Raw genomic sequence first — 26,067 nt, 5'->3', positions numbered from 1 at the left:
TTTTTTAAGGAAAAGCTCCAGTTTTGCTGAGTGTTTAAAGTCATCAAAATAATATTCTGAAACCATTATGCAAAAACCTCATACATTTACTACTTTAAAAGTCTTGTCTTACTTTTTATATATTTATAATTTTTTTTCATTCTGTGTTTTAATTTCTTTATTTTCATGGTGCTCTCCTTTATCTGCTCTTTTTTTCTTTTTTTTTTTTTTTCCCTTGTCCTTCTATATATTCTGTTCTTCAACTTGCTCTTGGTCATTACAAACCATTTTTAACTTTATTTTTCTTAGGATTCTTATCTGCCATTTTGCTTGTCTGCTCATTATACTGTCTTCTCTCATTTGAATGATTTAGTGATAATGCACACCCCCTCCCACTGAAACCCAAAGACTTATATGTCCCCTTGACTTGCTTGCAGAAGAAGCACTAGGTAAGATCTTCATAGGTGCCTGGTCACCCTTTCTGAATCATAAGAACTCTGAGATGAGTGGAGGTTTGTTAAACCTGTAATATGTGAATTCTTCAGCTGTTGAAGGCTGCTTCAAGTTGTGGTGTAACATTTCTGCTGAGTTTCACTGAACATAACCTGAGGCAAAATTTGCAACTAAGCTAAGAAAAGGAAATCAGAGCTAACTGCATTTCATTGCAAGCTGTTACTTTGTTCAGTGGAAGGTGAATCTCAGATGTTTAACTTCGTTAGTTTCCCTTGGTTCCCAGTCTTTGATAATGGATGGAATTGATAACTGGTTAAGAAAAATAAACCCAAGAAGGAGAAAATCTTCCTTTTGGGATAATAACCCTGGAATATCTATGCTGATCATTCCCACTGTGGTGGAAAGAAGAAACTGGATCACTTTCAACAAGAAACAGAAGACATTTGGTGTTTCATTAAGAGTGACTCACTGTCCAGTAATAGCTAAAACCCCTTTGATTCCTTATGCCATTACTTTCTGAGCTTGCCTTTTAAATTAGAACATATTTTATTGAATATATTCTACTCTTTCTGAGAACTAATGTATTTACGAATTAACTATATAATAAGTTACCAGTTTAAAAAGTTCCTTTTGGTTTGAGTTATCTATTTTGATGGGAAAGTTAATAGCTATAAAGTGGTTAAACAATGAAGAATATTTAGTCAGTTAGAAAACACATTTGTAAATATGAGCTGAAGTTTCTATAGTTTTATTTTAATGTCTGCTTTAAATTTCAGATGCTGAGCCAAATTCTGTTTTGTTTCTTCATCTGTGATAAAATTGTTTGTCTTGTAATTGGAAATAATCTTACTGAATGAAAAAATAGCTGTATTGTTCACGCTCCTTTGAGCGAACTAATACTCCCACTCAAACATATTTCTTGGAAAGTTCCAGATATGATTGACATGATAGTTGATTCATATGGTGTTGTGATAGACCATTTTGTGTAACTGTCATTCTGAATTTGGTATAGAATATTCTTCATCAGGATGATCTGTTGGACTCGTCTGCCATCCTTGTCCTGTGCATTGCAGAAAGGGAAAAGGGCAGATTTTGACACTTGATTGACTGGTTTGCTAATAGTAACGACCATTATCTGATAAACTTGATAGCACTAGTATGTCGAGATTAAGATGAAAACAGTGACTAGATTTTATATACAATGTTGATAAGTCTGTCTATAACATATAGTGCATCCCTAACATTCGTGTGCAGAGAGAGAAGACTTTTCAATGCTATTGAGCCAGATAACTCTGAATTAACTCACTGAGGGTGCTGTAGTTAGTTCAGGAACAGCATGGAATACATTACTCTTCCATTTTTATTGTACATTTTAAATTTCTAACAGCAAAATGCTGCATTAACAGATTTTTGTGTGTGTGTGTGCTAAAGCTTGCATTTTTGGCTGAAGGAACTATTTTATAGAATTGATCATAAAAGTGGTGGATATTCCCACCCAACAGTTTTGTCTTACTAACATCCAAATGTCAGTTTTGTTCTACACAAACATTCGATTATCTCTCCATTTTATTATTCATTTTGAATAGAAGTCTTGAGTTATTAAATGAGATTAAAGAAAACGTTTGCCAACCAAATGCACTTTATTTTTTTAAGCTTGGTATATATCTCTTTTTTAAAAACTTATTACTCATTATTCAGTATTTGCATGGATAGGATTAGAGGCACAGTGAGGATAAGAAGGTACATCCCACTATTATTTACAGTGTAGTGACATTCAAAGACTCTGCTCCTCTATTTTCCTTCTAGGCAGTACAAAAATAGGTCAAAAATAGAATCCTGTCTGGAAAAACTTGCTTGCTTTGTAAATGACAATATAAGCTTGGTGCATCTGTCAGATAAAGAATTTGAGTAATTCAGAATGTATTTGTGAATCCAAAAACCATCTTCAATTTATTCCTAGGATATACATTATTTTAAACTTGTTTTTTGTGTATGCATGTGTGTGTGAGAGAGAGAGCAAGAGGGAGAGCATGCATTTGCAGGAGAGAACTTTTGATCCCATTGGCCAATGTAAACCAAGTTTAACAGAGTAGATACCTCAGTCAAATTCCTACAGATTCCATAAAAAAATGTGTGAAATAAGAAAGATGACTTAAAAATCTCAACTAAGACAATGGCTGAAGCTGGATTTATGAGACACAGAAATTCAGATGTGTGAAAGAGCTTGTAAATATCCAACTTTAGAAAAAGCTTTCACCAGAAGAAGACAATCAATTATGAGATACAAGCCCTTAGAAAACTAAACTGCAGCTCAGACAGCTACTTTATTCCAGGATGCACCAGTAGTAGTTGCAAGTGTGGGTCAGGTGGAAAATAGACTCCCTAGAATGTAAACTCAGAGTAGAGAAGGAATAACTATATTCTCACTTTAGCCAATGAAATATTTCTGTCTTTACTGTTCACTTAGAATATAAATGTTTTAGTCTGACATTATGTAGCCAAATTTCATAGTATGAAGTCCCATCTGATAATATTTCTGCCTTGAGGCTGTTATTATTTGATACTTTTAACAATTATTGAAAAATTCCTTCTTCCAATATAGCAGAGTAACACCCTTGTCTGTGATTGCAAGTATTTCTCATGAGTTCAGCCCTAAAATTCCCAGCAGACATATCTGTACCCATTTCAATATCTCTGTTGGGCAATTAACATAAACATTTAATTACTAATTTGGCTACTAGGAAACAACACAAACTTTTAAACACAGGCAAAACACCTTTCTCCCTGTTTCCCAGGCTCAACTTCAGTTCAGGCTCCTCTCCTCCCCACTTCCTAGTCTCCACTTCAGTCCAGACACCTCTCCTCCCACCTTGTCATTGCTGCAGGTTGTACTCAGTCCCTTCAGTGAGGAAACAGGCGTTGCAGGAGGCTGTGGTCAATGCATTGTGATTTCTTTCTGCCGCTCCACCTTTCTCACACTTTTCTTTTGCTACTGCTTCCTTCTTACTTGATTCATCTGCTTCAGCGTGGATCCTCCACAGGCCTCAGTCCCTTCAGGGCAGCAAACATCTTATGAAAGCTTTAATTTCTTCTTTCCATAAAGAAAGAAAAATACTTCCAAAGAAGTTCCAAGATAAATAAGAAAATAGAATGTAATAAACTCTAAAAAGCATAGGCATATATGTAATCCAAGTTTTTCAAATACTCAGGTTATATCCATAATTCCTCTCTGATATGGCAGTATTTGTATATATGGTAGAGCTCGAACTTACCTTAACTGGAGGAATGTGGAAAAACATTTTTTTTTTTTAAATTATGTTTGGAAAAAAAGAATGTTATTAATAAATTGTATTCCAGAGTATCCAGAAAGGGAGGGCAAGAAAAAAGCATTGAACTTTATAAACAACAAGAAGCTACAAGAAGACAGAAATCTTTTCTTGCTTTCTCTTTTTCTTTATACACCAAATGGGTATGTGTGCGCACTAACTATTGCTAAAGGATCCTAACAGAGAAAAAGACTGATGTTCCTCTAGGGAAGAAATGTGAGGTCTTGATGAAAGTATCCTTTCACTATGGAATAGTTATGGAAATGAATTCCCATTTCTTTTAATGTAGAAGCAGAAAGTATCTGTAAATGGTCAGAAAATAGTATGACTGTGCTATTCCTCAGAACTTCAAAAGCACCCTCTTCCATTTCTAACTAGCTTTGGTATCTTCATCAGACAAAGATAAGAGAGTTCTAAAGAAATCCAGTAGGTTTTCTCCACTGGTAAAAGAAGGGTGAACGAATAGCAGCAATAATAAAAAATTAAGCCTACCTTTATCTTAAACTAAAAACTATAATATCTTCTACCAAACATCAGATCTCTGAAAATTTATTCTAGCAGATGGTATGCCATTTATGTTCACGTGATGTTCTTTTGCATATCTCAATTCACAGAACTGCATATGCTGCCAGAACTGTTAGTGCAAAGGCAATCTCTTCCTGCTTACAGATAGGTCTTACTGTTTTACAAACTTGCTTGGAGTTTTGGTAGTTCTCCAGAAACATGATGGTGACGTTAGATGTATGCAGTTCAAGGACAGCAACTACAGATACCTGAGAAAAAAAATTATAAGCCAATGTAATGCAAGGGCCTGTAATAAACTGTATAAAAATACAAATATTTTTAGTCCATTGATTAGAGACATGAGCTGAACGATTTACTGAAGTCAAAGAGCTTACATGTTGGCTAACAAAGTAACACAAATTTACTTTATAATGTTTTCACTTTTAGGGGACTATGGTCATGAACATGTTTATCTAAACATAAGTTCTCTTCTTGAGAACACTGTAGTTATCTTTTATCAATGACAAGAGCAGCCAGAAAAGCATCAAAAATAAATCAGAAAATAAGAAAAACCTTGGAAAATCAGTATTTTTAATTAATTTAAAAGTTAAGTGTAAAAAAAAAATCCGTTAAGAATAGTTAGTAAATGAAAAAAAAAAAAAAGAGTTACTAGCCCTACTTGTAATTACACAGAGAATTACACAGGGCATGAGAAATAAATTAATCAGAAATGCAAACCAGATACTATTGATGAAAAGCCTTCTCTTCAAAGGAATTAAGTCTACAATTCATGTAATTCATTATAGATAAAGCATACAGGATAAATGTATTCTGTTTTGAGCAACATGTAAAAAAATTCAAAACATTTTTTAAAGACCCAGAAAGTAGAAACTTAATCGTATTGCTACAAGTACGAAACAATATAATGTGCATGTAGATAAATCAAAAAAGTCAAGATGCTAAATAAGGTACAACTGTCAAGAGTCATCAGGGTAGCAATAAGTCATTCTGCAAATATGTAAGTTAAAGACCAAGGACATTCTTGATCCACTACCTAAGTACAATCAGGTGGCTAATACTATTAATGAGACCAGAGTAAGATCACAGTCAAAAATATGGAAAAAACAAGGGAGGACATGTTTAAGTGACTTAATCAGATCAGTGAAGACAGGTTGAAAAATCCATAAGTTCTTAGAAAATTGACTGTAACAAGCTTGGCTAATACAGGTTACCTTTGAAAACACGTGGAGAATGGATGATGAATTGAAAGACTGAGAAAGATCAAATATAACATCTATTTTAGAAAGGGAACATCTAAAGAACAAGACACCAGTCAGTTACCAGAAAAAACTGGAACAAATAATGAATATGTAATCACCTCTAAGATGGTAAGGCTGAGTAAGAGTTCGTCAGGACATTCCAGGAAGAAATAGAATCCAGTTTTCTTCTATGAGAGAGTACCAGTGCCAGCGGATAGAAGAAAAATTATACTTTTAATGCTGTCTTGCATTTTAAAAAACAAGTTGAGGAAGCAGGCAAAATAACTATATGGTACATAAGCAACTCATTAGAAAAGTACTCTGAGAGGTTAGTCATCAATGACTTAGAGTCAAAATGAAAGGCTACATCAATCTACAGTTTCACTAAGCATTGTGTTGGGATCCAGGTTTCAATTATGTCTCTGATGAGCTGCATGATGGAATAGAAATTAATTTTATTAAATTTAGATTTAATGCCAGAACTTGAGGTATAATAGAGAACAAGTTTAGAAGTCAAAGTGATCTTGGCAAATTGATGATATAGAAAAGAAGGATGGAGTTCAATAAGGTGAAGCACTCCATTCCATTTAGGGCATCAAACATCAAGAAAGAAGTTCACCAGATGGAAAGAGTTGTAGAAAAACAAAGAAAATTATCAGAAGTCCAAGCAAACCTAACCTAAACAGAAATATACAGTGAATTGAACTTGTTTCTTCTGGAAAGCAGTGGAATGAGGGGAAGTGTAATAGCAGTCTTCATATGTGTATAAGACTGTGAAAAAAAAGGAGAGGAATAGTACAAAACAGAACAAATATTTTGGACAGCAAGGAAGTCTATAATGTTTCATGGTAAACATTATAGAAAACTTTTTAACAATAAGGTTACCTAGTGCTGAAATGGGATTACTAGGATATCTGTGGATTTTTCATCAATGGAAGTCTTTAAGAATAACTTCAACAGACTTCTGGTAGGAATAACATTTGTAGGGTTAAGGACAACAGTGTAGGTATGTATGATCTCTGGAGGGCCTTCATCCTTATTTTCTATTTCTATTTAACATTTTAAAACATTGCAAAGTTTTCTAGTTCAAAAAACTGTATAATTTAGAAATAATTATTTTCTACCATCATCAGAATGATTTTACTAAAGCCTCATTTAGATATAAAACTTTCAGTCTGTACACATATTGAAGATTGATGATTGCAACTCTGACCTGTAAATCGTTATTCTTATAGCTGTATCGAGAATTAACAGGTCAGATAAGTGTTTTGGGCTTTGGTTTTGGTTTTTTTTTGTCAAAAGTTTGTATACATTGACTTCTTTAAGTTATTGTTAACAGAAAGTAATCTTGGATTACTTACTGCTTAATTATCACTAGCCAACTATGATGACAAAAATAAGGTTATTTTGCAGCCAGAACTGGGAAAAATCCCTGACTAATTCAAACTAGGTTATATTTTGAAGGAAAGCTGACTTCTGAAATTATATCATTTGCAAAATTATTACATTTGAAGTATGACATTAGAGCAGCAGTTGGCAGTATAATTGATCTGTTTGTCATTAAATCAGTTAAAAACAAAAACAAATGGGATGACTATCACTGGTATGGAGGCAATTAGCACATTTTGTTATAGATGAAGTAATATAATAAGCTTGATTTGCAATTCATCTTTGTGGGCAGTTATTTGTTTTGTTAAGATGCTATTTTTATTTCAAATACTTCTAATTTAAACATTATTTAATCACTATTTATTTGAAAATTTCCACCACTGGGGAAGATATTTGGTGCTAGGAATCTTCATTTCTGCAAGATTATTTTGACAGTCTCTGACTGACATTTTGGAGAACAATTCCTGTTCTTTCTACAGAGAAAAGAAGATTGTCTTTGTACATTGTCTGGCACATTACTTTCCAAAACTAAAAAACAACAAATATTTTCCTTTGTATTTAATTAGGACTACTGCAAACTCTTCTCACTGGTGTCCATAGAAGAATAAAAATGTTTCATAATTTCGAACCACAGCAATTCATCTCCAGAATTGCACACATCTGATGTTTGTGTTTATATTGTTTGTTATGAATTTTAAAATTGCAGGAAAGTGTTATGCTGTATAACCTTTAGCGATGTTTGAAATTGGCTATTCAAAATTATGGAAATACACAGATATAACCATCAGTGTAGCTTCATACTGGAAATTTTTTGCTTTCTTTTTTGTTCAGTGAGGAAAAGAAGGCAGATGTCATTTGAAGGATTTATAAGGTACATGAGCTCAGAAGACTGTTCAGTATTTAAAAACCATCACAGGACCATCTACCAAGATATGAACCACCCATTATGTGACTATTTTATTTCATCTTCTCACAACACCTACTTGATATCTGACCAACTAATAGGGGCCAGTCATTTATGGGGATATACCAGGTATTTAGATACTGTTCTTTAATATTTTAAACATTCTTTGGCTTTTTTTAAATGAGTACTAAGTCACATATAATCCTGCTTGGCAATAAGGAACAAAATCATCACAGATACGAGTAGAAAATGTGAGAGTGGTATTTTATTTTGTATGTACACTTTTCAATATATTTGCCAAACCATCTGTTCATAGTCTGGAAACAATCTATTTTTTCACTTGCATCTCAAAAAATCTACCTCGCGGCAAATGAAATCTATAGGGTGCTGCACAGTATATGATTAAATCAGTTTTTAACCTCAACATACCATGCAAAAATAAATAACTCCCTGAAATAAATGTAAAATTTCTGGGCAAACTCTAATCTGATCAATATACAGGACATAAGGGCACAGTACGGTGGAGTACATCAAGGGTATCTGTGATCAGTGTATGTTGCAGTGTGGTCAATTTAGAAGCAACAACAACAAAAATGGGCACTATAGTAGCCAGGAGGGAGAAGAACTTTGTCTTTGAATGTGCAGCATATGACTCCAAGAGGACAAGGAAACCAGGATGCCTTACTGCAGAGACGCATTTAGAAGAAATGATCAGGGAGGGAGAAAATGGGTTATGCAATAAAGGCAATACAGAGAGGGACTGAAAGTATGAAGAATTTGGAGGACAGGTGTCCAGCATTCCTATTACTTTGTACTACTTTAGTGAAGTGAAAGCAGTTGGAACCATCATCTATCTGAACGTTTTTGTTTTGGTTGTTCTCTGGATATTCTATAATGGCTTGCAATCATCAGAAACACTAGTGAATTTATTTCTAACAGTATTTAAAATGATACGACATTAATACTGCATTGCTTACAGTAATTGCAAAGAGGGTATAAACCCGCCTCTCTTCCTCTTTATCTACTATTTCTGTAAGGAAAATACAAAATGCTAAAATAAGCTAGAAGCATCTTTGAGATATTGGTAGCATGTAAAGGGCAGCATGTAAAAGACAGATTGGTAATTAGGTAAAATAGTCTGCAAGAAATGTTTAAATTAGTAACAAGCCAAATATTAGAAAACTAAGACCTTTAAGGGGTTCCATGGACATATTAAAAATTAACACACAGTAAATTGAAAGCATCCAAGAAACTTTAACACTCTCTCTTAGAAATAAGGTGGGGAGAGAACAACTGAATTATGTAAAGACCAAGCACAACCTGATTCTGTAAGTGTGATGTTGTTATTTTTAAGTACAATGATTCCCAAACTTGCAGAAAAATCCTGGAATAGTAATGAAAAAGGCCCTTTCAAACATTTCTTCTTCTATTTTAAGCAACAATTGGCCATCATTCCAAAATTCTTTTATTTAAACCTTTGACCCTCACTTTAGTCTTTTATGAAGGTTATTCAGATAATCCATGTTAGTCCTTAATGCTCTAATAAAATTTATTACCTAACATGCCTAAGATAAACAACAGAAAATATAGCTCTGTCTCATATCTGTATAATTCTATAGGATTTCTTTTCTTTTGTTATGAAAAAGGTTTTTTTTTGGTAATTATTCAAAGTGCTTGCAATCAGAAATACAACGGCTTGTATAAGAAAGTGTGGTATCTTTTTTTTGACTGTAAAATTGTTTCTCTTGTTCTTTTGAAGTGCTCTCTTAAAAGGATGTCGTTGCCTGGAAATTGACTGCTGGGATGGCTCAAACAATGAACCTGTCGTGTATCATGGTCACACTTTAACAAGCAAAATTCTGTTTCGTTCTGTAATTCAAGTGATAGACAAGTATGCATTTCTGGTATGTATGTATATATATATGTATGTTGGCTAAAATGTGATGGTGGCTTTAACAAAGCCCATGGACATGGTTGTTGTCAGTGATTCTCCAGGGTAAAAAAATATGAAACAGAGACAGTGCTTGTGGCAGTGGACATTGTTGAAATAAATTGCGGGAAAACTGTGCTATCTGTTCTTAATATCTTTTTAAATTTTATTTAAGGAACGGGAAACATATTTTCCTGATAAGGATTATAAATCAAACTTAATGCAAGGAATTCAGAAGCTCTTACTCAGCTTGTTAGGTGGAATTCTCACCTGAGGTCATTTAAGCAAGGACTTAATATAAAGTGAACAACTACTTCAGAATCAGTCTGATGTTTTACTCCTTCTTTATATCTTTTAATTTTTTTTACTTCACTTCTTCTTCTGTTGCTATCAGTCTGTCTTATATCCTATGCTTGAATTTACAAAACAGAGAAAAATGTTAGATTATAGCTGAGTTTGAGACTTATTCTGTTTTCCATTTCCTCTCATTTTATTTTGAATTCAAGGCCTGATAGAGGTTACCATCTACTGCTGTCTTTCTGTCAGATGACTTATTAGGACAATGTCCCTTCTGCTTATCTCTGGAAAAGCAACAAAAGCTGGAGAGCTTTTGGCACTGTCTCAGTCTTTTGTATAGGTTTCTGGCAAAACTCCTGCTCAAATGAAGTCCTGAATGACTATTAAGATAACTCTTGTATTCAGACCAGCATTATGTGTGTGAATATATATACCTATGATCATACATTTATATGGATTTTTATACGTATATATTTATAGCCCTTCCAGAGTTAAGCAAAGCTATATTTTTTCTGTTCTGATTTCTATATAAAATTTAAGTAGTCTCTGATTTTAAAAGATAGTGAAAACAAAAATATGGTTTTATTTTGCTTTTCTTCATGACCCATTAGATATAACTCACTTGTTTTTGCTAATATACAGCATATTGTACATTCCTGTAATACAAACTTCATTTAACAGGCACAAGTTACAACAAGATGATAAAATCACAACAATAGGTAATGGTTCGTACCAGCTGTCTATCCAGACTAAAGTGTGCTTCTATTAGTGGTCAATAGCAAATGCTCAGGGGAAAAGTGTAAAAACAGGGTAAACATAAAATGGTACTTCCCTTAGGAATTGACAGTTTAGGTCCTGCCCAAGCAAAGATTTTATTCAGAGTGTTCGTTTTTAGTAGCCACCAGCATTACTGGCAAGTTATGAGATTTATTTACACAGTCTAAATAGACATGTCTCATTTGAGCTATTATCTAATTTTTACTTGATTTCCCGTGTTTCACCTGTCTTACTTGACTACTGTGATGAGTAAGGTGTAAAGAGTTCCAAGAAAAGTTTGTGATATTATAAAAAAATATGCATAGCTTCCTCGTGTGAAGTCAATGATTTCTAGGTAAATTTTAAGGATACTGTCAACTTGAAATGTAGTCAGTTAAAATCTGTCATAAATTAAAGCAAAATATATTTAATCCTTGTTTACTTTGTCATTTGCAATTTTAGAATCTGATTTTACCTTTTAAAAACAAAACAAAACAATTGTCTCTTTTCATAACAGAACTGTGTAAACAATGGAGGAAATTCTGTACACAAAATAAACACTTTCCCCCACAAAACAGAGAAATATTTTAAATCTGTCACTTACAGTAAGCTGGTGACTACAATTAATATTTAGCTGAAAGCCAATTTTGCCTTGTTTATCATTGTTTTTGCATTGTCCTTTAAAATAGATGCCAGCCACTAAAGGAGTTATCACTAAAATTTGTCAGATGTAAATTTAAAGGTACACGATTATGTCAAAGCTTCCAAGTTCTCCTATAGGTCCATGAAGATTGCAATAATTTTGTTTCCTATTTTTCTTTTCCCTTATTTCCCCTTATTGAAATTATTTTTCACAAAACTTAGTCATTATTTCTAAAAAATTCATCTACCCAATGTGATAATTCCCTGTTGGGATGACTTAGTCAACAGAGTTTCAGAGCAGTTGTGATGTAACTTCTAGGTGCAAAAGAAAGAGCTTCTTGGGAATAGCAGATATTAGGTCTAAAGAGATGAAGATTTCTTTAATTTTGAAAAACCCCAAAATGGTCAACATTGATGGTTTTACAATTCAGAATGCTTTAAGTGTCCTTTGAAATTAACCTAAATTTTTTTTTTATGCTTTAGAATGTCTGGGAGGTTTTACCCCATCCTCCTTTTTTGGCAGATGACATTATAATTCCTCTTTTTTCTTTGTAAGTGCATTTGTTGAGAAATGCTGTTTCAGACACACAGTAGCCAATGCATCACTCTTTAGAAGCTCTTAGCTTCTTAGCTGAGCTATTAACTCTGTGATAAATTCTGCTTTTTGCTTGCAGGTTGTACTCTGCCCTGTGCAATTGAATCAGCCTGATTTTTAGTTGTTTTAACACTTATTTTCTCTTTACTTTCTTTACATCCAACATTAATCAGTATGTTAAATGCCTCTGATAAATTATTTTCTAAGGGTTATTGGGCAAATACATTTCAGTATGTGCTTCCCAAAGATCAGCACAGATATTACCTGGTTTCTCTAATGAAGTATTGTGTCCTTCTTAACTGATCTTCATTTAATTTCCCTAGTTGCTTTTTTCATCTCTGTATATGTCTAGCCCTGTTTTACTCCCCCTTAACTTCCTGAGGATGCATTTTTTTTGCCTTCTTTAATTGTGCTTTCTCTTTTCTGTAAATATTGTGAGCTTTTTTATTGTGTTAGTAACCTGAAACTAATGACCTATATTCTGACAGTTTTGAAAATAAATTACAGATTACCAAGGGGACTTTTGTAAGATATTTTGGTACATCAAGTACTCCTCTTTTTATTTATTAATAATAAAAGCCTTTAAATTATATTTCCAGGCATCTGACTATCCAGTTGTACTGTCTTTGGAGAACCACTGCAGCCCTAAGCAACAGGAAGTAATGGCAGAGTATTTAGAAAGTATTCTGGGTGACAAACTTCTTACTTCAACAATTGGTGATACAGTGGTGACTCAACTACCTTCTCCTGAGGTAATAACATTGCATTTTTCTCTGTGAAAGATAGAGAAAAAAAAACTGGTTTGGGTTTTTTTTTTTTAATCTTCTGAAACTCAATTTATGAAACTGCTCATCTGGTGTCTGAAATAGACTTTAGGTGGTAACAAAAAAATAATTAAACAACACAAAAAACCCACATGAAAAGATAAAGAAAACAGAAAAAGCAAAAATGAATCATGTGGATTGATATGGAAATTTTTGTTTAAAGAAAAACTGTTTTCAGTACAGTGCTGAAGCATGTATTTGTTAAAAGCTAATATACTAACATTTTTGCAAAGCCTTACATCTTGCAGTTCATATCAATCCAACTTCTGGTGCTTTGGATGCATTAAAAGTTTTATTTTATTTTATATACAAATACAGTAAAGTATTTGTAAATACAGTAAGTAAAGTTTGTGGGTTGCAGTTTATTTTGGAAACATGGCAGCTGTAGTAATGTGTCTTGTTATTTTGAACCATACTTCCTAATACTGAATAAACCTGCATATCAAAAACTGAGTAGTGACACTGAAATTACTCTGATTTTTTAAAAGTAAATTATTACTTACTATGAATTAAGTTATCATAGTCTGATTCATCTGCAGTAGTCCTATGTTGGAGATGTGGTAGTCTAAACACAGAAAAGAGCATCTGCCTTTAAAGAGGGCAGATTTATACACAAAGGAATGACTTGCCAAAGATTGTAGAAGTACTACTGAATCTGAACTCTGAATCTGAGAGCTATGCAAACACCTGATTAATTTAATTTTGGAAATTTCAAGTTATTGAAACATTGTATTATAATGAACAGCTTCAAAATTTCTGTTGACCTGTAAAGTCAACATTTTGAGGTTAAACTGAACAATTCCTCTCCTCTCCTCTCCTCTCCTCTCCTCTCCTCTCCTCTCCTCTCCTCTCCTCTCCTCTCCTCTCCTCTCCTCTCCTCTCCTCTCCTCTCCTCTCCTCTCCTCTCCTCTCCTCTCCTCTCCTCTCCTCTCCTCTCCTCTCCTTTCTTTTAACGAAATGAGGCTTCCAGTGTTTTAGTTTTAAAAGAGGAAACAAAGTATAATTTTTAAACATTATTATGCTTTGAACCAAAATTAAAAAATCTTCACTTTAAACATTAGTGTATGTTTTCCTCTAATTTATTTTTTGTTCCTTAGATTGAATTTCCTGAAATTTAAACATGTTATTGAAATGGAAAACTGAATCTACATTGTTTGTTAATAGCAATGTTGATGGAACTATTTCATCGAGTTCTGTTACTGCAAAAACATTCTTTCTTTCTCAGTGTGTTTCTCCCTAAAGCAGTGTTTCTCAGCTGGTGGCTTGAGACCCCTGGGATATGAAGTCAGAAAAGGCAATTAGATGGGTGTTGAAAATTTTATTGCAAACTAAAACAAATAAATTCCAATTGTTCCAGTCTTTGCACATAATTTTCTTTCAAGGACAAAAGATTTCTTTAAATCTCTTGTAACACGAATACATGCATATGTACAAAATAGTTATTTAGTCTTGTCACTGTTATCAGTGATATATCAGATAGATTTTATACCTTTTTTTACAGTAACTGAAAAAGGAACAATGCAAATGAAAATGTGGGGAGGAAACACTGTCATAAGGAAAGACAACACACACAGAGTTGTATTTTTGTAAAGGATTTGTCATAGAAAAAACGTTTTTGAAGTGGTGTGTCCAAAAGACTTGCTAACGTATTACCATTCAGTTATATTTTCATAGCAATGTTGTCATAAATATACTTAATACATCTTAATAAATTTCTCAGTAAGCTAACATATTTCTTTAGATTGTAGCATATTTTTTATAGCACACTGTCCAATATCACTTTGCAACCTTGAAAACTCTTCTGTAAATTAGAAAAAAATATAAACTGTATTAAACATGAGGGTTTATTTTAAAGCTTCTCAAAGCATAACTGCATTCAGTCTAATAGATGTCCAAGGATCATATGTCCGCTGTAGCAAACACAAAATCAGTGTACTGCATCTGAATCATGAAGTCACTGAATCACATACTTAAAAATATTAATTTCTATCAGGTATGTCCCTTACCATACTTTTACTGTGATATAGGGAATTCATACTTCATATTTCCATAGCTCAGAGTTTTCATAAGTCAGCTCTGTAGAATTTTGGCCTGAAAATGCATTGCTAGGTTCCATACTTATTCCTCACTTAAATGTATGCTGTTCAGGTGAGATGTATTCTATTGAACTTTTAATCTTTTAAAGTTATGTGATATGTATTCCACATCTATGTAAGATGTAAGAGTTACCTAAATAAGGACACTGTCCTCAGCTGATTTACAAAAGTCTGAATTTAATAAATCATTACGTTGAGAATGAACAAGGATTAGGATCATCTCCATTTCTCTTAGCTGCTCTGATCAAGCACGTAAGAAAAGTCATTGGGATTTTATTTTGCAATGTAAATATGTAGTTATGACTGAATTTGCAAATAAAGTAGTAAAGTTGACTTTTGGCTAGCATCTTTTTGAAGAACTGCTTTTGGTCCATATTCAAAAGTTTAGTGGCATCACATCCTTAAAGCTTGGGTCCTTGTGCATATTCAAGGCCTGGGTAAATTAATTATCATTTGAGTGAGTCAGATGCTGAACTTAGACTTAAGCCTGCTTTACTTAAGTAGTGCAAAAGAGATGTTATAGAACCATAAATGATGAATTTAAAATGCTGTTTGTGAGAAGGATTCTCAGTTAGTGTAAAAAAAATAGTTTTCACCTATATCATTTACTGTTCCACTTTTTTCAAGACGGAGCACTAGTAAGAATAGGGAAGAAGCGATTGCATCTGGTATGATTCTATAGGAATCCAACTGGTAAAGCTCTTCCAGGAAGAAAATTGTATCATCAGAAGTGTTAACACCAGTAACAGAGTAAAGGCATTGTTATTTAAACATGACAGTCTTCTGATTTCTAATATAAGTCTAATAAAATATAGTAAGTGTCAGGATGATTAAAGTTCATTGTAATTGCTCAGATATGAGATTGGTCCAACAGTATGATAAGTGTTCATTGGCATGGCTCAAGTGCAGTAAATACATGTGCTTAGAGGCTGATACAACTGATAGCCTGATAACTCATTTTGAAAAAAATGACTATGAATAATGCACTCAAGGGAATTGGTGTACCTGCCTACATGAATACTTTTACTAGCAAAATTCTTTTCAGATAACTGTATGTATCTATATTATATTCATAAGCAACAAAAAGGGAAAGCTTTGAAATCAGTTTCCTCTTTTGAAACTTTCCTATGTAACTCATCTTTCATTGAATATTGAAATAAAAAGAAGAAATAGAAAATATAGCAAAAAGCAACATTTTTTAAAAGAAATAGTTATATGCTCCAATTTAGCCTACTAACAGGTCTTAAGTTTTCTGTGTAGAGTCCTGTTCAGCATGTTCTGTGGCCAACATACATTCCTTTCAGCTAGATTATTAGCTTTTTCCTTAGCATGTTTTATTTGATATGGTTTTAAAGTCTGTTCTAAATATCAATTTAAAATGATGATTTCTTCAATGTTGCTTCTTTTTTTAGACTGTTACACTGTCTTGTATTAAAGCAAAATAAAAATAGGTGGTAAATTGCTTATATGCTAAAAAATTTACTTATTTTGATTATAAATGAATATGAATGTCACACTGAAGTAGCCCCGTATTAAGGTGAATATACTTCAAGTCACTTTACTACATGTGTGTATATATATATATTAATTGAATTACTCTAAGTTTAAAAATTAAGGTATTTGGATTAGAGTTACAGTGCTTTACCTCCATTTTCCCTACAGTCTTGTTTACCTTCTTTTGTCATCTTCACCTACCTTGGGTTGAGGTCCACCTCCATCCCTTCTGGCTGGATCTTAGCAAGGAAGATGAGAGGGATTGAAAGGGTAGAGAGTCTTTCAGTCTTCATTGAAATTAACAATAACCACAGAGACTTTTTTTATAATATGCTCTGTTAGAGAATATTCCAATCTAATAATATCCCTAGGGACACAGCACAAACCTCTTTACTTCCACATGTGCCTCACAGGCCTATAAATGCAATGGGCATAATTCTGTCCCTCAAGTCCTCTGATTGCCTGCATCACAACAAGTTATCAATCACTTAGTTGTCACCTCTTGTGTTCATGACCTGTGCTATTGCCTTCTTTGCTAGGCTTTTTTTAACAACCTGCTTGTAGGATCCCTCAAAGATTTGGCTCCGAACTAACCTGTTCAGCCCTCCTTCCCTTTTCTCTCAGATTGCTTTGGCAAGGACTTTCAACATCCAGCTTCTCCCTGTCACATGAGACTGAAACATTATGTTTCTTGGGTGGGAAATCCTCCTCATCTGACAGCTACTGTTGTTGTTCCTAGTTTTGCTCCTCCTACAAAGGGGTATATGCAGCTCATGCAAAGTTTCCTTTTAATACCCCTTTCTCAATGTTCTTCAAGATCTGAATCAAATGGTGCCCTTGTCTGTACATGAAGTGGAATACCACATAATTTCTCCAAACACTTCATAGAAATATTTGCCAATTACAAGTTCTTATTTAGATCTTGGAGATTTGGAGATCTCCATGGAAATTATTTTCTCCTCTGTTGTCTGATCAATCTCCTACTTCCTTTTCTAAGTAGGTTTTGAGCTACACTTTTGTGAGATGAGATGAGATGAGATCATTGTGTGTGTCTGGAAGAAGGATTAAAATGCAGAGCAAACCTAGTCTTAGGTACTTCCTTGGACCACAGCTCATGCATGATGTCTCCTACCATTGTAAGTCAAAGTGAAGATCACAAGGAGGTCCAGAAGAGGTCACTGAAAGCTATTGCTCTCTGCTTTTTCTCAACACCCGCTTGCCCTGAAACACAAAACCCAGAAAATTACAGGAAAAGAGGTTTTTTTAATTCTTTGATCTCAATCCTATGTCACCCTGCCACTGACTATACTAGTACTGTTAATTCCCTGGAATATTACTGTATTCTGTAGCATCTCAACAGACAATTGTTCCTCTACATGTGGAGTAGAGGAAAGAGAAGGCTTTTGCACTGTTTCATTCTTTCATGCACCCCTTCTCCGCTGAGATAAACTGAGGCCACCCTTGAGCTTCACCAGTCTCTTCTACGGTATCTATCCTCTTACATATACCTCTTACGAAACCTCTTATATCTATCTATCCTCCTTCCCATGCAGATATTTTGCCACCCAAAGCAACAGACCCACTACAATCCTCTCCTTGCGGTCTTGGCCACTATGGTGCTTCTAAAGAGACTTCATGAACTTCCTTTAATATTCGCTGGAATATCAGGTCCTTTTAATCAGTTCCCACATTAAATTATATTTTGCATCACTGGCTGGTGCCAGAGACCTCTGCCGATTGCACCAGCACTCCTGGATTATGCTGATATAAAGTGACAGAATGTGGTGTTTTGTGCAGCAATTTGTAGATTAACTTAGAAAATATTAGAATCCTAGAAGTGAGATAAATTTTTCTTACCCTGCTGAATCCTTCCTCTCTAATGGGTTTGACAGCTACTGAAAGAAACAAGTAAGCCTCAATTGTAACACACAAAAAAGAATGTAAATGCATTGATGTTTTTGACTAAGGTTTGTTCCACAATTATTTTGCATTGTAGTACATCAAACTACATTACACTGCTGGCATGATATATACATGAACTACTTAGGAATTTTTCATTATTTGCAGGTTTCCTATCACAAAATTGGAAAGATATATTGATGCACTGTTAACTGAAAGTGAAGTGGCAACTATTGGTATTTTACAAGTCATCTTCAATGTTTACCACACAGCTGCAAGATCAGTTACTATGTTGTGGTGGTTCAGAAGCATTTCTGGCCCTGATCTCCAAGGTTCCCCCATAGTTATTAAAGCCATGCTCTCTAAATAAAAGGACCTATTTAATTATCTCCTTGAGAAAGATTCATAGAAGCTCTCCAGTACAACTTCATGCTCTCTGGACATTTTAAATCCTACTATTAGGGGGAAAACCAACTAACTCCATAGCAGGGCTCCTCCTTCACCTTTTCTTTACCCGTATCTACTCAATATACAAAGGAGCTTTCCATACGCAGTCACTGTTTTCCCAGAATGCACCAGTCTGGGTGAACCAAGTACCACAGTCTTTGACAGCTAGATGTAACATTTGAGTGTTTGGTTGTACCTGGCTGTCTATAATCTGACAAATAGGTTCTTACTGACTGATGTAACATCTGACAAAAGGGTAATAGTCTGATTAGCCTGTGGCTATATGATTCAATTTTCAGTCTAACCATCTCCAAATTTTCCTCTCCCATATATTTATAGGGTTTTATAGTCTTATTTTCTTGTTATTGAAAAAGTAGGACATGAAGATTTTTCACTCAGAAATTCAAGATCAAGACTGCTTTAGCATATCTAATTCTGTTGTTTCGGTGATGAGATTCATTCCTATTTTTTTGATCTACAAGTCACATATGCAAATGTCTTGACCAAATCTTTGCATCAGAAATATCTTTGCTTCTTAGCAAGTAAAAAACATTTCCAGTCCACTGTTTTGCCTTTCAATCTATGGCATCTATTCTTTACAAAAATGAGAAGATGTTGAAAATATAGCATGCCTTCAAATGCCATAATGACCTCAAAAATAAGAAAATCGGTAGTGTTTATCATACAGTTCCTGGATTTTCTAGATGATCTCCAGGGGTCCCTTCCAAACCCAGCCATTCTGTACTTCTATGATATGGCTTCCTGGTTTGACCTTGAACCTGCCTTGTGGCTTGTTTGGCAGTCACTGGACTGCTTCCTGAACTTGCCTACCATCACCAGACCTGTGTTACTTGTCTTACTGTTGCCCTTGTTGGTGAGGTCGTTGCCCCATGTCTGCCCTGCTGTCACCCTCAGCTCCTGGGTCACCTTGTGCAGGTGCTGACCCTTGCTACTCTCTGACTCTGAGTTGTTGCAGATTCTTGAACCATGAGCAGCAGGTTGATTAACAGTGTTATTTGCAACATATTTGCGGATCAGTCACACCCCATTTTTTGCCTTACAAGTCTCTAAGAAATGCAAAATTATCTGCACTAGAACTTTCTCCAAGACTACTGTCAGATGTCTTTTTGATTGCATGGTTTGGAAACTCCGTGTTTTCATATTTCTCTTACATCTGATGGAGTCCTCAGGTAACATAGGACAAGACATTGCCAGCTAAGGTTCTTATTTTTCAATGGCGTCTAACCTTACTGTCAACAGTTATACTAGATCAAGCCTCTGAGCCATTAGCAAATTGATCCTCTCCTTATCTTTGAAGTTTGCTTCCTGATTGGGACTCTTTCTGGTAGACGAATGAGAAATAATACCTTGCAAAATTGTTTTTAAGGACTGAGTGTTTCTTAGAACACGTACACCTTTACCCAGGATTGTGTCAGGTTTTCACTTCATCCAGAAAATCAGTCTGCCAGTGTCACCTCTCCCAATTTCCTTCTTTAGGCATGTTTTGCTTTTTTTTGTATTTTTAATAAAAGGACATGTAGAAAGATTCTCTCATGTTTTGTGTCTACTACAGAGCACAACACAGAACTGGAATTTTCAATGTAGGGGACTTCTCACTAGATAACTGTATCGTATGAAAGCTTGTTGTGAGATAGCTAAAAAGGTGGTCCTGATATAATTAATATCCATTTAACTAGAGCTCAGACATTACTGGTAGTATTGATTTGAAATAACTCAATAACTGTGATTTATAAGGCTGCCACAAAGACATCCATTCACACTTTCACTAGGTGTGATTCTCTTCTCGAATCATTGAAGAATGCTGGTGTTGGGTTTTTTTAACAGTTATACTTAACAATAGTGTCCTGTTATTTTCATTCAAGATAAATTTTGTGAATACCTCAAAAGCTTTCCTCATGTTAGACGTCATCTTGTCACATCTTTACCCTGTATCAGTATTTAAGACAGTAATATAATTCTTGAAATAGAAAATTATGTAAAATTTTAAACTGATTTTAACCTTGTTACTTAGCAAGATTTTCAGGGTTTGATATTCCTCTTACTAAGCACCTACAGCTGGTCAGGAGAGAAGAGAGAAGAACATGCTCAATTTAAATAGGGGAAGCTATTCTTCTCTTTTTAATACTCATGACCCAAATCCAGGGTTTGTTCTCTAAATTTCTGAGGACTGAATTTTGTCCCTTTTTACATTAATTGCAGTGGTCAGTAGGTGGGTTTGCCTGATCTATTCCAAAGTGCTTGTGATTTTGTCTTGGTGTCTTGTATTACTTCAGCTGTTCTGATTCGTGTTATACATCACATTAACCAGAATGCCTATTTAGTACAATAACTAAGTTTTGTTCATTTAATTATTTAAATATTTGTTCCAATTGATTGTACTTGGTCACTTTTGCTTATGCCAGCCTTGAAGTCCTATTATACTCTAGGGTAGATCTATTATGTTTTACATATTTAAATTCTTTAGTATGCTTACAGTTTATATATAAGTACATAGTAAATGTGTATTTTTAAAATATTGTGTATTTTATATTTAAACTAGAAAAGAGAAGTTATAGTGAATGTTCACACTTTCAGCTCATTATCTGCTTAAAAGATTTAGACATTTGTACAAAAAAATGCCGCATGTTTAGCACTGCTGATTACCAATTAAAGAACTGAAATTTCACATAGTCACTGATTTTGTAACCATACATTTGTCATAAGTTTTTTTGAAGATCTGTTTGAAGCTCAGACTTAAAATCCATGGTATGTCTTTTTCAGTTCATGGTTCGCTTTCAGTGATTTGGTTTAACTATTATTGGAATCTGCTTCTGGCCAAAAAAATAGCAAAATTTCTTCTTGCTAGAGTATTTTCTGTAACTGTTTTTGAAAAGATAGCTGTGATTTTAAGATGTTATCTTTATAGAAAAAAAAAAAAGAAATGTTTGTCCTACCTCAGGGTATTTACATCTTTGCTAACAGTTCATAAAAAGAATTTTAGAAACTATCTGTCTGACTTAAAACATCATGGCCCGTTTTTATATGATGACACAGACTATGGTCTTTTTTTACTTCAAGCAAGTTTACATATAGGAGGCAGTAATATATCCACAGAAAGGTTTTCCTTCCCTTGTACACCATGTCTTTTTTTTAAACTTGTAGAATTACATCTTACCTATGAATAACAAAATACAAGACCAAAACTGGATAGAAATGCTTTTAAATATTGGGAAATATGAAGATGCAAAGAAAAATACAGAACTCTTTAAAATATGAGTAGCATTACTCATATTACAACTCTTCTAAAAATATCACAGAAAAAAAAATGAGTGCATCAATAAGAAATGAAGGAAATGTTAAAGGGCATCCTTATTCTGAATCACCAGTGCAGAGACACTAATCAAATCTTACACTATCATGGCATTGATAGATATTAAACATAGGATAGCTCATTCCACTGGCACACTGACAAACTACTAATACAAGATCTGAAGTGATAAGGGGATTATCAGCAATGGAGATTGCAATGTAAATAAATGGAATGTCTATTTCTTTGCCTATGGCTCTAGTTTCTATTATAAAGCTTTGGGTTTATATATATGTTTCTATCATCCACGCTTTTCGTATTTACTTAATGGGTACCTTAAAATACAATATTTCAGTTATCTTTTATTTAATGTGTAAGTATTTGTTCCGTGTTTCTGTAACCTTCCCAGCAGTATAGCCTTCCTTTTCACTAGTGCACATGAAACTTAAGGAATATTTTTGTGGATTACTTTATCCAAGAATCTAAGTCCTGTTACTCACTGGCAGTTCCTGTGTACACAGGTAGAGATGAATGTCTGCTACATAATAGCTGTTTTACTATGAATATTATTTCAGAAATCTAAGTGAAATTTATACTTGTAGGATTCAGGTGCATAGATGAAAGCTATCTTATTAGAAATGATAACCTTTAATTAATTTTTTTCCTACATTTTTTATTATGGAAGCTGAAACATGCCCATTTAAAAATAGAGAAACTGCTTAGGCAACAAATTACCAAACTCTGTTAATTTCCCTGACCAGGTAAGATCAGCATGAAGATCCACTGTATAATGACATAACAACAAAAGTTTTATTTTGGTACGCTAGACAGATATGCACAAATGCCCTAATCAAATAGGGTAACAAATTTCCAGCAGCTGTAATGATAGCTAAAAAAAAAATTCAAATTAATATCAGATACATGTCTATAAGTCTATATATAAAAATTAATTCATGCATAGTAAAAAAATACACCTCCTATATCTTACCTGGCCATCACCTCTGACACTTACTTAACTTCCTACCTTAATCTTGCTCACAGTTTCAGCATCTATGTATCTGTGTGGTGGAGAGCCTTTTTTTCTGTCATGGGGTTAGATATTCACATTCTATTGTGTACTTTGATTCCCGGATTCTGTTTGTTTTACTTGCTTTTGACTTCCACCTCACTGATACCTATCGTTACTTCATTGTGTTACTTCACTTCATTATACTTAATAAACAGCTTTGAACGTCTGTTAAACAATATCTAAATACGAAAACCTATAATTAGTCCATATATAATTCCAGTTACTGCTCTTTAACCTCTTTTCTACAGGCATTAAAATTCAAAATTCTGATAAAAAATAAAAAAGTTGGAACAATTGAGGAAGGTATGCTCAGGAGAGATCTTGACAGTCACGGTGAGACAGGGGAAATTTCTGAATTCGAAAATATTTCCGATGAAGATGAGGCTGATGAAAAAGCCCCTCTTTACCCAAAGAGTGATTCCTCAAAAAGAAAAAGTGAACGTAGGCCTTCACCCCCACCTCGAAAAAAGGCAAAGGTAACTTTTGTCTCAATTGAATTTAGAAAACACATAGATGTATGCCAGCTTTTTTTTAAAAAAGAAGGAATATATTATCTTAAAATAGAGACTAAATTTAACAGGTAGTCTTTAAAATTACTTAGAGCAATATATTTTTTAAAAATATTTTTTAGCTCAGGGTTTCAGAGTTTTCCTGATTCTTACAAGATATTCCAAACTGGAGCATATTTTAGTATCCAACTAAAAAGCAACCCTTCCCTGTGTTCCCATCCTAAACTCCACCTGCATTTTTCACTTTCAAGAAGTCTTGTGCTTGTCCCAGGTGCTCAATACCACAACAAAAAGTAAGATGCAGTTGCCCAACTGCTTTGTTGGTCTCAAGACCCTCCTGGAGCTATGCATGGAGAACACTCATAGCAGTTTCTGATGATGAAGGACAGAGTTAACTATTTCGTCCCACAGTCCACCAGTCTATCATGGAAATTTTGAAGAGTTCCCATTCCCCTATTTTCTTCTGTTCTGGCTTTATGCATGAAATTAGCTGTAGAGTTCTGGTTGCACTAAAACATTTTTAAGCACTTATAATAGAAAATGTATTTTTACATTTATCATGTAGAGACTTAACATTAAATACTATTTCTGAAAGAGAGTGTAAAAATTGGATGTAATTTTCTTTTTAATAGTCATATTGAACTTACTCATTTTTTTAACCAAATGGTAATTCTCTGCCACGGAAATCTGTTGCTCCATCAGGGTTCAAACTGCTTTGTTCAAGTTTTTTGAGCAGGCAAGAAGCATCCAGCATCCAGTCACTTTTGCACATCGTGTTCTGATTATCTGAATGCAGATAGACTGGCACTGCTCCTCAGGGCTCAGTGTTTTTGCTGAGAGGCAGTGTCTCTTCCTCTGTGTTTCTTTTCGCTAAGTGATTTGAAGGTCGAGATCTTTGCTGCTTTTCTTTCCATCTGATATAGAGAGATAATAAGGAAAAAATCTGAGGAAGGATTAAGTCCTCTTTGAATAGGGAAGGCCAAATCTCCAGATAATAGGGTCATATATATTTGTAACATCATGTTACAGACCAGAACATATACCACATACATCTTGATCAATAGCAGCAACAATAGATGTCTGGTCATGTTTCACAGGCAGAAGAGAAAATGGTTTCCAGGGTCCCACTCTACTGGAGTGGCAGTATTTATTCTGAGGTCTCACCCTATTGCTCTGTTGGAGGGTGGGAGAGCATTTGAATCCACACCCAAGATACCCTAGTGATGCTGTTGTCTTTGGCTGTGTCACTGCCTTCCACATCCAGAGAACTGTATTATTGAGGAGTTCTGCGCCAGTAGACTCCTATCGCCACAGAATAATTAATGCACTTGAACTTCGAGTAGTTTAAGAGCCATGAGCAGGCAATCCCTATTATTTTGTCAGATGAGAATTTGCCTTCAAAGCTTTAAAAGAATGTAAACATTATTAGTACCATCAGCTCTTTGCTGGCTACTACCACTGATTAGCTCACAAGTTCATGCTAACTAAGATGAAGAGGTCACACAGTACCTCAGTTTAAGAGATAAGACCCTGCTAAAATTTCAGGTGTTTCAATGTACAACAGCTTTTGCTTTTGCTTGCTTTGGTAATGGAGCAAGGCTAAACAAAGACTTTGGCCAAAGAACTTTCCATCTTAATTAAGAAGAACAGAGTTTTCCTAACTTCAGAGCAAGGCTTGGAGGAATATACCTATGACTGATTTGCTTGGCACAGTAAAATATTCTTCTGTTATTCTACATTTTGTAGTTGAGTTTGTGCTATTGATGTATAGATTCTCCTGCTCTTTTTTTTTTTTTTCTCCAAGTACTTCCTACCAGTATGCCTTTTCTAGTACTTTATCTATTTAGGAATATAAAGTTGGACACGTATTTTAAATGAGTAATGTTAAGAGCCATGAAAAATTATGTTAACTTACATACCAGTCTCAGAAGCAAGGAAATGATAAAGCTCTCCAACAGAACACTGTGCTAGGAAGCATTGGAAGCATCTCTCCATTCACCCTGCAATTGCTATGATGAATATAGAGACAATAACCTTAATGGTCTCTGACTGGATCAACTCTCACTATTGAAAGTCATATCTTAAGCTCAAATATTCATTGATTATGACACATTTTCCTGTGCTTTATGCATCCAAAATTATCGTTTCTTCTCAATAGTTAATAATAATAATAATGAAATGTGTGATTTTTTTATTCTTCCTTTATTTTATATTATGATTATTAGATGAAGAAGATAAAAATTGCCATTGCGTTGTCAGACCTTGTGATTTATACCAAATCTGAGAAGTTTGTGAGCTTTGAGCATTCCCTAGCTAATCAGAAGTGCTATGAAAATAATTCAATCGGAGAGGTTCGAGCACGAAAATTTGTAAAACATTCAGGTAATT

At 34.3% G+C, this 26,067-nt stretch overlaps 1 protein-coding gene across 1 annotated transcript in view; it reads left to right on the top strand.

The window, feature by feature from the left end:
• Window positions 1-26,067, top strand: part of PLCZ1 (phospholipase C zeta 1) — a 56,973-nt gene that overhangs the window by 8,086 nt on the left and 22,820 nt on the right. Inside the window, exons 4-8 of the mRNA XM_072849931.1 lie at window positions 7,742-7,943; window positions 9,574-9,718; window positions 12,634-12,786; window positions 23,419-23,646; window positions 25,905-26,061. Coding sequence (XP_072706032.1) covers window positions 7,742-7,943; window positions 9,574-9,718; window positions 12,634-12,786; window positions 23,419-23,646; window positions 25,905-26,061 — 885 coding nt within the window. The remainder of the gene's footprint in view (window positions 1-7,741; window positions 7,944-9,573; window positions 9,719-12,633; window positions 12,787-23,418; window positions 23,647-25,904; window positions 26,062-26,067) is intronic.

Source organism: Ciconia boyciana, chromosome 1 (genome assembly GCF_034638445.1).
Source record: "Ciconia boyciana chromosome 1, ASM3463844v1, whole genome shotgun sequence".
NCBI classification, from domain to species: domain Eukaryota; kingdom Metazoa; phylum Chordata; class Aves; order Ciconiiformes; family Ciconiidae; genus Ciconia; species Ciconia boyciana.
This window is presented reverse-complemented; position numbering and strand designations above follow the sequence as displayed.